At 45.6% G+C, this 12,601-nt stretch overlaps 1 protein-coding gene across 1 annotated transcript in view; it reads right to left on the bottom strand.

Annotated features, from left to right (window-relative positions):
- TSNARE1 (t-SNARE domain containing 1) overlaps positions 1–12,601 on the bottom strand; it is a 401,022-nt gene that overhangs the window by 143,062 nt on the left and 245,359 nt on the right. Inside the window, exon 8 of the mRNA XM_083517030.1 lies at positions 2,290–2,457. Coding sequence (XP_083373156.1) covers positions 2,290–2,457 — 168 coding nt within the window. The remainder of the gene's footprint in view (positions 1–2,289; positions 2,458–12,601) is intronic.

The following is a 12,601-nucleotide window of genomic DNA, read 5'->3' as shown; positions in this document are numbered from 1 at the left end:
TAAAAAAATAATAAATATTATTAGGGGGAGAAATCATTTCAAGGCCATAGGTGTTTTACAGCTCCTGTTTTGGAAATATGATGTTTGTTGTTCTTATTTTTAATAAATAATAAATAATAATAATAATAATAATAATAATAATAATAATAATAACTGTTGGGGTGGAATCCTCTCAAGCCCATTTATTGTTAAGAAAACATGGGAGGGAGGGCAGCAGAAATGAGTGCCCTGCTTGAAGTCTCCTTGGGAGGCTTCTCTTACAGTTTAAGACACTGGAAATATCAGGGTTCCCAACACTTAATGCTAAGACCAGAAGATGGCTTGGTGTGACTCTAGAAGAGGGTCAAAATTTGAGCAGACTTTCCTGTCTGTCTTCCTATTGCAGAGTACAAGGAAGCTCCTGATTATTTATGTTTGTATACGAGTGTTGCTTTTGCATTTGAGCTGCGGGTGCCGATGGTGGCGTTGGGGATTTACAAGGAAAGTCAGAAGCATGTTGAGGAGATCATAGTGATGTATGTACAGTTCTATACAGCAGAGCTCATAAGATCGTGCCAAATGACCCATCTGGCCCACATCCTGTTCTCACAAAGGCTAACCAAGATGCCTGTGAGCAGCCTGCTGTGATGGCCTGGAACTCGGGCTCAGACTTGGAACCAGAGGAGACTCAGTCTGCACCAGATCCTTTGCCTCAGGCATCATCTGAACCAAGTCTGGGGCTTGATCCTGAAGAGTCCCAGTCTGCACAGGTTCCCCTGCAACAAACACCAGCTGGGCCGAGTCAGGGGCCTGATCCTTCCCTGGCTCCAGATGCGGGGATTACCTCGTTGCCTCCAGCTGGGCCATCACTTACAACTGCTCCATTATTGGTTGGGTTAGGAGAGGCTGAGGTGGCCCCTGGGTCTAGTAACCCACTGACGTCTCCCGAGCTGCAGAGGCTCAGGTCTGAGAGAAGGAGGGACCTGAGTATTCACAGAAGGAGTGCTCACCTTTGGGCGAAACAGGCAGGTGAGTCGCCAGGGGATCAGGCCCAGCCGCTACCCCAACAAAGATAAAAGGCTGTCGGACCCCACCCCAGGTTGCAGGAGCAACATTGCTGTATGCTGGATCCTGTACCTGTCCTTGCCTGGTTTACTGCTTCATGTCCTGTCTTGGTCCTGTCGGACTGACTCCCAGCAGAACCTTTGGATTCTGGACAGGTCCTGGACCATGTTTCACAGGTTACCCCCGGGCCCAGCACACCTGCAAGCAGGACTTCAGAAGAAGATCCCACTCCTCTCCTGCAGTTTCCAGGAGTGTTGAGGCCTCCAACTGTAGAGGCAGAACATAGCCATCCCTGCTAGTAGCCATAGATAGCTCTCTCCCAAGTTGGTGACCATCTTTGCCACCTCTGGGAATGAGTTCCATAGTTCAGCTAGGGCCTCATTAAAAAGAACTTTCTTTTCTCTGTCCTAATCTTCCCACATCCATCTACATTGGGTGCCCATGAGTTCTAGCGTTACAAGAGAGCTTTATAAATTTCTGCATTGCCACCTCTCGCTCACCTTTCCTCTAAACTAAAAAGTCCAAAATGTCCCCAAAGCTCAAGGCAGTTAACCACAAAGCAAAGGCAGCTAGGCAACATTTTTTTAATGTATATATAAAAGCTGAGAGTAAAAAGAGTAGTAAAACCACTTACATCAACACAGCTTCCAGTCAGTTAAAGAAAAGATTTTTTATATATATAAAAATCCAGAATGCTTATTGCTAAAGAATCCCTGGTGGCAAACAACAGGCTTCATGTGTGTGTGTTGTGATTTTCAGTACAAAAGTGGCATTTTAGGGAACAGGCCCCAAGAAACTGAAATTTCATAAAACACAACACAGCAGCAACACCAGCAAGGCCAGTGTCTGGCTGGTTCTGTGTTACAGATTCCTGTTTAAATTAAAATCACTGTGCAGACCAAGTATATAAACTCATAATCTTTGTGCCTAATGGCTGCTGATTAAGCACTAACATTTTTTTTTAATGGTATTGCTTTTTTGTTGGCAAGATCCCTGAGCTGAATTTTCACCACACCAATAGGCACTTTCACAGTCCAAATTAGCTTCCAAGCAGAACTATCAGACTATTTCTCAGCCAAGAGTATTTCCCAAACCCCTAACGGTTGAGGATTTCTCAGTGTAGCAGGATTCCCACAAAGGACTGCACACACACTTAATATTCCTCCACATTTCCCAAAATCCCATCAGGGATGGAGCACTGAACTCTCAGAGGCTTCCAGTTTCCCCGCAATGACAGTGACTGACCTCGATCTGCTGGATGGCTTCTTCTCGCTGGCGGATGACCTCCAGGTCCTCCTCTGTGATTTCGGAGAGCAGGGCATGCTCCTGGTTCTGTTCCGTCCACAGGCTGTCTCCGCCGTTGAAGATCTTTTCGTCATCCGCCAAGTTAGAGAACGGGGTTTTGGGACTTTGCTGAAGTGGAGAAAACATAGCAGAATTTAGAACCAGTGGACTGAGATTCCTGCTTTGCAGTGGGTTGGATTGGATTGGACCCTTCCAACTCTGCAATTCTATGATTCTATGACTCCCAAAGGAGGACCATGTCAGAGAAAAAACATTACTCCACAATAAGAGGGTTGACACAGCTGTAGCAAAACAACAACCACCACCAGTTGGACATAGGCAGTTGCCTTATACTGAGTCCCCATGCTGCTCAATATTGTCTACACTGACTGGCAGCCCCTATATTCTCACAGCGCCTTCATGCCCCTCATACCCTCTCTGTTTCTCTGTGTCCCTCTGCCCTGATTTACTCAAACCTCTGCTGTTTAAAAGTTGCCTTCTCTGTTGTTCCCTTCCCCTGCTCTGACTCAATCAGGCATTACAAATCCTCCAATAGGGGCCGCGTGATGACAGCATTCCATTTCTATTTATATAGGAAGATCTATCTAGCTATGGGCTATATCCAAGGGTGGCCATTACTGCCTCCTGTGGGAGCGAGTTCCATAGTTGAACTAGGCACTTCATGAAAAAGTACTTTCCGCCACTTTCTTACACTATCTCAGCCTTACTAGAGATGCCAAAGTTGTTCTCCCAATTCGGGCATTGCTATGAGCTTGTGTGGGACAGGGATGGCAAAAGTTGGCCTCTCGAAGGAGGAGAAAGATTTAAGAATCCCCAAATCCTTCTCTGTCCTGGAATAAAATCCTGACACACTCCCCCATACTCATCCATTTGGAATATGGCTGTGGAGAGGCAGAATTTTGTTCCCATCATTCTCTCCGCCGCCACCCCCTCCCCAGAAATACAACACAGAAATACTTTTTTTTTTCCTGTAAGGAAAGGGAATCTATGTGATTCAAATGGATGTTGGCGATTAGAGAACAGTGACTTGCTTAAGATATTTTAATAAGTCCATGCTTTAGGCGAGATGTGAACTAGGGATTTCATAACTAGCTCACAACCACTGCATCAGTAACTACAGCAGACCCTTGATTATTAAATATGTCGTGTACGGAGATCTATACATTTTTTTTGGGGGGGGGAATATATCAAAGCGTTAGTAGAAAATGAACCTCACCAGTACTTGGAAGAGAACCAACAAATTAACAGAGTTTGCAAATCCAAATGCTGGGAAATTGAATCACTCCTTAAAGGGGCAGACTGTGTAATTAAAACGTGGCAATTTGATACATTTCTGCCCTTCAACATATATTAGCTCAAAGCACTGAGATATGTATGTGAAGCTATGCATTTATAAACCTTCGGTTCCGCTGATATTGTAAACATTAATTATATATGTAGTAATAATTATGTAGGTTTCAATACTGATATTTCCCCTAGCATAATAGTCATCTGGGTGCCACAGTTCACAGGGGATCGGATTTTCTATTAATGGAGCCAATGCATATTTAAAATTAGTTATTACATTAGCAGGCTATTGCTCCTCTGCTCCATATGAGGTTTAAATTAACAAACATCCACCCACAGGCTTGATTCCCAAGGAAAGCAGGGGTTGCGGGGGGAGAACGAACACAGAAAAGGAGAAAACAAATTCAAGGTGGATATATTTTAAAATGGGATTTACTGTAGGTGCTATTTGAAGGACATAAATACATGAGCAGAGCCTCCTGCAGAAGGCCTATGGCTCATCGTGTCCTGTGTCCCATCCTCACAGGACTAACCAGATACCTAATGAGGAACCTGCAAGCAGGACCAGAACGTAGGAGCACCCTGCCCTCTTGAGACTGCCAGCAACTGGTACCCAGAAACATCATTGTCGTAAGAACCTAAGAAGAGCTTGCGGGATCAAGCCGAGGTCTCATCTCCTACAGCATCCTGAAGCTGAGGCTCCAATACGACTAAACAACAACTGCCAGAATAGCAGCTACGTTTTGCTTGCCTAGCTGCGATGCAGCCTGCTTGGTTTCATTAGACTGGATAATCCCTGTCCAGCTCTCCTTTCCTGAAACCAACACACGCTGCTGTTGCCGGGAGAGTCTTCTGCTGCAAGGCACTGAACAGAAGCCCAAAGCAATTACAGGCGAAGAAGGTCCACGGCAGCAGCAGAACATTTGGCCTGGGACTCTGAGCACTTTTCCAGATGAGATCTGGAGTGTGATTACTGTTTTTGCATTATCTTTCAGGCAGAAGGAGAGGTGATGGGAAGCTTAGGTTCTTAAAATCCAAGAATAACAGCCCGTTACTTCTGACTCCACCTTTCCATTCCTGGTGTGGCCTATTTGATGGGTTTGGTGAATGTATCTTATTTCATAGAACTGAGATGACTGGCAGAATTCGAGACCAGGGAGAAGAGCAAGTGGAAGAAGATTGGGGGAAATTTAAAATCTATTTGCAGAAACATTGTAAAATTTCTGAATGTTGATGACATTGAAATGAACTGTGGGGGTTCTAGGAACAAGATAAAATTTAAGATTAAACCAACAACAGATAAATTAAGGGTTATGAATTTGCTGAACCAACTTTCAAAAGGGATACAAGAACGGGGGATGTGAGGAAGTCAGGAAAATATGTGAATTTAAGATATAAAACTAAGAAAGAGGGAATTTTTGTGTTTTTCCTATATGTGCTTTTTCTTTTTTACTATTAGTTTTTTAATATATGCATTTTTGTATTTTTGTGCTTAATGTTTGTATTGTTGTATTTTGTAGTATGTATTTTGTGTTTTTATATTTCTCTTGTCCTTGTCTTTGTATTTTTTTCTTTTATACTGTGCATTGTTAAAACTTAATAACAATTTTTACAAAAAAAAAATATTTCATAGAACTGAAGAATTGTAGAGGTGGAATGGACCCCCCAAAGGGTCATCTAGTCCAGCCCCCTGCAATGCAGGAATCACAACTAAAGAATCCCTGACAGGTGGCCATTCAACCTCTGTTGAATAACCTCCAATGAAGGAGAATCCATCTTCTGCAGCACTCTGTTCCAGCGTAGAACAGCTGTTGCTGTCAGAAAGTTACTTCTTAAATAATTTCGGTCAGAATTTGTAATACAGAATTTGTATATGTTCGTTTCACAAGCATATGCATTTTAATGCACGCTTTACTTTTGTAGGTGCATTTCTGCACCTGCTACTTGGCTGCAGCACAAAACTCAGGGAAGTGCAGATTTTGGTTTGCATAGCATTTCGGAAAGCACAAATTTGACAGGTTCTTCTTTAAGTGTGAATGGATTTGGGCTTCCCCCCCCCATCCCTAGTTCACATGAATAAGGAGTAAGGAGCTTAATATCTTGAATAGGCTGCCTTCCCTCCCTCTTACACTTGAATAAATTTGTGGGTGAGGGCTGAAGTTGTAGAGAGGAAAAGGATCTTGGAGACACGGACAGCATTAAGAATACCTTAGTTAAAGGTAAAGGGTAAAGGGACCCCTGACCATTAGGTCCAGTCGTGACCGACTCTGGGGTTGCGGTGCTCATCTCGCTTTATTGGCGGAGGGAGCCGGTGTACAGCTTCCAGGCCATGTTGCCAGCATGACTAAGCCATTTCTGGAGAACCAGAGCAGCACACGGAAACGCCGTTTACCTTCCCACCGGAGTGGTACCTATTTATCTACTTGCACTTGGACGTGCTTTCAAACTGCTAGGTTGGCAGGAGAATACCTTAGTTGCAACCACACATCTGCTTCCACCATAGTTTGATAAAACAAGGTTCCAGGGATGTCTATCAGGCTGCCTGATGAATCATGTTTGGGGGAAAGATGGATCAGCAGCCGTTGTGTTCAAATCCTGTTTTCCAGGGTTCCAAAGCCCAGCTGCTATGAGAACAGGATGCTGAACTAGATGGGTCATTGGCCTGATCCAGCAGATTCTTCTTACATTCTTATGAATAGTTAAATCCAGGTAACTCGCAGGTTAAGACAGCATCTTAAAAAGCAGAGATATCACCTTGCCGACAAAGGTCTGTATAGTTCAAGCTATGGTTTTCCCAGTAGTGATGTATGGAAGTGAGAGCTGAACCATAAAGAAGGCTGATCGCCGAAGAATGGATGCTTTTGAATTCTGGTGCTGGAGGAGACTCTTGAGAGTCCCATGGACTGCAAGAAGATCCAACCTCTCCATTCTGAAGGAAATCAGCCCTGAGGGCTCACTGGAAGGACAGATCTTGAAGCTGAGGCTCCAAGACTTTGGCCACCTCATGAGAGGAGAAGACTCCCTGGAAAAGACCCTGATGTTGGGAAAGATGGAGGGCACAAGGAGAAGGGGACGATAGAGGATGAGATGGTTGGACAGTGTTCTAGAATCTACCAGCATGAGTTTGAACAAACTGCAGGAGGCAGTGGAAGACAGAAGTGCCTGGCATGCTCTGGTCCATGGGGTCACGAAGAGTCGGACACGACTAAACGACTAAACAACAACAACAACTCACAGGTGGGTGGCCTGTGGCCCTCAGCCCATTTCATGTGGCCCTTGGGCAAATCCCTGTGAATGGCAAGGAGGGAGAAGGGGTAGAAGTGCCATGGGGGAGAAAGTAAGAAGTCAGAAAGAGAAGAAAGGCATGGCAGAGAAAAAGTGCAGAGATAAGGGGTAAGGGGAGAAAGAGAGAGATAGGGCTGGTGGAGGGGAGGAGGGCTGGAGTAAAGGAGAAAGGAAGTGGCCTGTCTCACCTTTGGCTCCAAAATCACCTCCCCCAAATGTGTCTCCCTAACAGAATAGCGTTGAGTGAAAACAGCCCTTGATAGATAAGAAGGTTAGGCCACTCTGAGATAATTACTCCCTCCCTCTTCCATAGATTATGGATGGAGGAGCAGAGCTCTTTTTACAAGCACTGGAAGGTTAAGGGGTGTAAAGAAGAAAAAGCCCTACGGCTATTTATTAGTTTCAGTTTACAGGGCTTGGAGAAATCTGCAGGAAGAACAAAGCATCTACCCGCGTTCTCAGCAGCCGAAAGTGAACACCTGCAGCTTATCCTGCAAGTTAAACTTCTGGCACGTGCAGCTTAGGAAAGTATCCTGAAATTGCATGGGGAGAAACAGACACAAAAAACCTTCTCCCTCCACCAAACTGCTTCCCACCTTTGCTTGTTAGCTCCACTGAGGAGACCTTGCCTCTACATTTTCATTTGGTTCCTTGCACCATGTCTCTAGTCCCTAGCGTTGACTGCGCTGTGCTCTGAGTCTGCACGAATTCATTAAGCAGCCAGCATTCGACGTGAAGGAGGAGCAAACCCTTTGCAGCAGGAGAGATGGGAATGGGGTTTTGAGAACAGAAGGAGTCCTCCCCTCTCTTTTAATAGCTGCCAGTCTCTCTCTCTTTTAACAAACACAGGTCAAGCCCCCAGGTTAGCAGAAACCTGGAATGAAATACTCAGGTCTGTCTCACTTCATGCCACACAGAGCGTAATTTGCCTTAGTTGGGTCTGACTTCACTGCAGTGAATGCTGAAAACTAATGGGGATATGAATTGTGGTGTTGGGGGATAGGATCCTCTAAAAGTAGGGGGAGTAAATATGATGCCCCCCAGATTTTGCTGAAGGACAGCTCCCATCATCCCTGACTAATCCCATGCTGGTTGATGAGAGCTGCAGTCTAAAAACTCCTGGAGAGCGTCACGTTGGCAGCACAGCCAAACCTTTCATACCAAGTGGGTTGCAAGTGTGCTTTGACACTGCCTAGTTGCAGGGGTGGGGAGCGAGGCCCAAATCTGATGCCCCAGCCCACCTGCTGCCTTCCCAAAGCCAGCTAAACGAGGCACCAGGATTTGAGAAGGAGGCGTGATGCTCTGGCAGGGTCCTAGAACATGGGTAGGCAAACTAAGGCCCAGGGGCTGGGGCCGGCCCAATCACCTTCTAAATCTAGCCCATGGATGGTCTGGGAATCAGCGTGTTTTTACATGAGTAGAATATGTGCTTTTATTTAAAATGCATCTCTGGGTTATTTGTGGGGCACAGGAATTCATTCATTTTCCTCCCAGAATATAGTCTGGCCCCCCACAAGGCCTGAGGGACAGTGGACTGGCCCCCTGCTGAAAAATTTTGCTGACCCCTGTCCTAGAACCTTTCCACCTCCTTCCCAAAGCTGGAAAAGTGCTAACTAGGGTTTGGGAAGGAGGCGGGAGGGCTCTAGGACCCTGCCAGAGCCTGGTGACTCACTTACCTGGCTTTGCAAGGAAGTGGGAGGCCTGGGCATCAAATGTCACCGAGAGCCACCCAAAAAAGGACTGCAAGTTGGACTATGGGGTTATTCTAAGGTGATGCATGAACAGAGCTGTGCTAGTTCTAAATGTGCATTATTTTTCGTTCTACTTTAGGCTAAATTCAGTAGGGAGTTTTCACCACTAGTAGGGATTTGGTTTTCTCTGCTGCGGGGACCAGAGCTGAAGAGGCAAGGCACATGTTTTGCACACCAAAAGGTCCCAGGTTCAATCCCCAACATCTCCATTTTGAAAGGTGAGCAAAGCAATACCGTGCCTTATGGGAAAAAGCAAAAACACCTGACTTGCTAGAAAGAAGCTAACTTTATTTCCCCCTGATGCATTTATTAATGTTTTATCAAAGTTGCTGCAGTTTTCCCTTGCCGGATTCTTATGAAAAGGGTGGCCGATAAATATTTAAATAAAATAAAGACAGTGAAAAATAAATAAATCAATAAAGAAAAATAGCCAAAGGGGATGTGTGCATTGATATGAGTATTCATTGATTGCTTTGATTGTTAGTCTCAAACAGCTGGATAGGCTGAATATCCATTTTTAAACAAGCCAATGGCCCGGAGCTTTCTTGTTCTCTCCTGGCTTCCCATCAAAGTCTCTTTGGAATACTTCCCTGTCTCTCCTCTGTTATCTATGCCTCCCCTCCTTCACAACTTCTCGTTGCCAAAAATAATCTGCTTTCTAAAAGAAAGCAAAATAATCAAATATGGTTCACGCTAAAGCATGAACATTCAGGAGGTGTGCAGCAAAATAGGCATGGATGAACACATCCCCCCCCTTATTGATGTGGCTCCTTAATTCTGGATGCAGATGGGCTTGTCTTTGTGCATAATTTGCTTTCTCGCACTCTCTTTTTGCTTTGCATATTGCTCAGAGGGTTTCATAACAACAAATAGCCCTACTGGAAGTCAAAGAATTGGCTCCCGTTGGCAATTTCTGGCACTTCACTTTGGACTGATGCTGACTAGCACTTAAGTCAGGTTCACTGAAACTGTTAACTGGAATGAAGGATTTTTGTGCATTGCAAAGCACACATTCGAAGGGTGAATTAGAGGCTAAGAGGAATCAGAAGACAGTCTTAGGGTGGAGAGAGGGGTCCTGACTTATTCTCTATTTCATCCCAGGGGAAATGATTCTGCAAACAGTGCCTCGGGGTCTCTTGTGGGTCAGTTTGGCAGTTTAGACAAAATTAACTGGAGAAGCTGCTACAGATATTTTTCCAGAATCCCTTTGGGACTCCTCAATCGTGTCAGGGGTGTGTGTTGCTATTTCAGCTACAAATTCATCTCTGCACACTGGGCTGTCCTGGAAGATTGGGGGTTCTCAGAAACGGGTTTGCCCAACCAACTTCAGAGAGGGGGACTGTCCTTGTTTGCATGATCCTCTTTGGCTTAATCTTCTTTTAAATAAGATGCGCTGGGGGCTCCCAACTTGGGCTACATTCCTAATCGTGTCTACTGGGAAACAAGTGAAGTCAACAAGGCTTACTCATTTCCCTTTTCATAAGATGTAGCGATGGGTGCCAACTTTGATGGCTTTAAAATAGGGTCTGGCAAATTTGTGGAGGACAAGGTTGTCAGTGGTTACTAACCAAGGAGTCTGGGTTCTATCTCCCTTGCTAGGAACCACAGGTGAGGATTGTGGCTGTTGCACTCTGGTCCTGTGTTCAGGCTTCCCATGGGCATCTGTTTGGCCACTGTGAGGTTGTTGTTGTTGTTGTTTCGTCGTTTAGTTGTGTCCAACTCTTTGTGACCCCATGGACCAGAGCACGCCAGGCACTTCTGTCTTCCACTGCCTCCCGCAGCTTGGTCAAACTCATGCTGGTAGCTTTGCAAACACTATCCAACCATCTCATCCTCTGTTGTCCCCTTCTCCTTGTGCCCTCCATCTTTCCCAACATCGGGGTCTTTTCCAGGGAGTCTTCTCTTCTCATGACGTGGCCAAAGTCTTGGAGCCTCAGCTTCAGGATCTGTCCTTCCAGTGAGCACTCAGGGCTGATTTCTTTCAGAATGGATAGGTTTGATCTTCTTGCAGTCAATGGGACTCTCAAGAGTCTCCTCCAGCAACATAATTCAAAAGCATCAATTCTTCGGCGACCAGCCTTCTTTATGGTCCAGCTCTCACTTCCATACATCACTACTGGGAAAACCATGGCTTTAACTATACAGACCTTTGCCACTGTGAGGACAGGATGCTAAATTAGATGGCCCTCTCCAGCTGGGCTCTTTACACATTCTTATTTTAACTAATCAATCACTCAGTCAAATTGCATTCCTATGAACGTGTCAGCCCCCTTGGCCATGGCCCGGCACAGGGACGCACACAAGTGTCCAGCGACCCACCCCTGGTGGAGCTGTGGGCACACTAATGCATCAGCAGAGTAACAGCAAGAAGCGAGGCTATGGAGGCACTGGCATTGCAAAAGCTTCCTTTATTTACAAATCAAAACAACAAACATGGCTAGTGTGAGCAGCAGCTTCACACATCTGCTCTGTCCGAAAAAAATGAACAAAGAGAGAGTACAAAAGCACATAGGAGTGTGGGAAAGGAACTAGACATTGTACTTCCGTCCTATCACAAACAGTGGATCACGAGATCCAATAGCAATGGAGAATGAAAATGTTAACATCTTCCTCCTTTTCATGACATCACAGACTTTAGCACATTTGCAGCCTATTTCCATACAGACTCAGTTGTTCTTTGTTAACAACCTTTGACAACAAATCAGCAGGTATTTCTTTACCTGGCATGTAGGACACATTGATGAGTCCTCTCTGGATACAATCCCTTGCATGACATAACTTTATCTGCAAGTATTTTGTTCTTTGCTTACATCCTTCAGAATTAAACAAAGCTAAGAATGACGTTGTCCTGATAACCCTGTATAGCTATGGAGAATGAAAATACTAACTTTCTATACCAAGGTGGTGTATGCATTTCCCCCTTTTCTCCTTCAAAACAATCTTGTGAGGGTGGTTAGGCCAGGAGAAGACAGCAACTGGCCCAAGGTGAGCTTCATGATGCCCAAGTGGTGATTTGAACCCTGCTTCCCTAGCTCCGAGTTCAAAACTTGAACCACTACACCATACCGGACCTCTCGTGGGATGTTCTTCTGGGACACTGCCAGAGGGAAGAAGGTTGGTTTTTTGTTTGTTTTGCTTCCTGGTCAGCAATCGGCTTGCCTCCATTGGATGTCAAGGGAGCTGCCCAGGAGAGCAGCATGTTAGCAGTTCAGGGAAAAACGGAAACATCAGCTAGCTTGGAGATTCTTTATTAAGGAAGCAGAACAGAGAACATACGGAGACCTCTGAGATATGCTCCACCTAGGTGAAGCAGTTGTTCAGACTGTCTTGTACCCCCATTCCCTCTGTGTCAGGCTGCTCCCTCTGTCTACGGAGACCCTCTCTATTTCTTCCTGGCTCTCTGCTCTGTGACATACATCAGATGCCTTGTTCTGGGAGTATCTGAAGAAGTGTGCATGCACACGAAAGCTCATACCAAGAACTAACTTAGTTGGTCTTTAAGGTGCTACTGGAAGGATTTTTTTTATTTTGACTTGTTCTGGGAGTTTGGGGTGGGGCTTGCAGGCTGTCAGCAGAAAAGCTGCCAGGCTGGCTCTGTGGCAAAGCTGCTGATTCCTGTTTTTTTACTGTGTATTGGGGCACCTGCCTGTTTCCTCCTCTTCTTCACCCTCCAAGCTCCCAGTTCTTCTGTACTTCCCAGCTCTTCCCCTCCTCTGGGGTGTGTCCTGTTGTAAACCACCAGGACCCAGGATCTAAATCCTCTCCCTCTGTGCTTTCCCGGGGGGGGGGGCTCGTGGTCAGCCTTCTTCCATAACCCCTCTTCATCCAAGCCAGTCCCTGACACTTGGTGGGATAGCTGCTGCAATCAAGGCCTTTTTTAGGCAGCGATGGTCATGCTGGCACAGTGCAGTTGTGCCTCCAGCAAATTC

The sequence above is a fragment of the Podarcis liolepis genome (genome assembly GCF_965112155.1).
Source record: "Podarcis liolepis genome assembly, chromosome: 8".
In the NCBI taxonomy this organism is placed as follows: Eukaryota; Metazoa; Chordata; class Lepidosauria; order Squamata; family Lacertidae; genus Podarcis; species Podarcis liolepis.
Note: the sequence above shows the minus strand (reverse complement) of the source record. Positions and strands in the feature narration are given on the sequence as shown.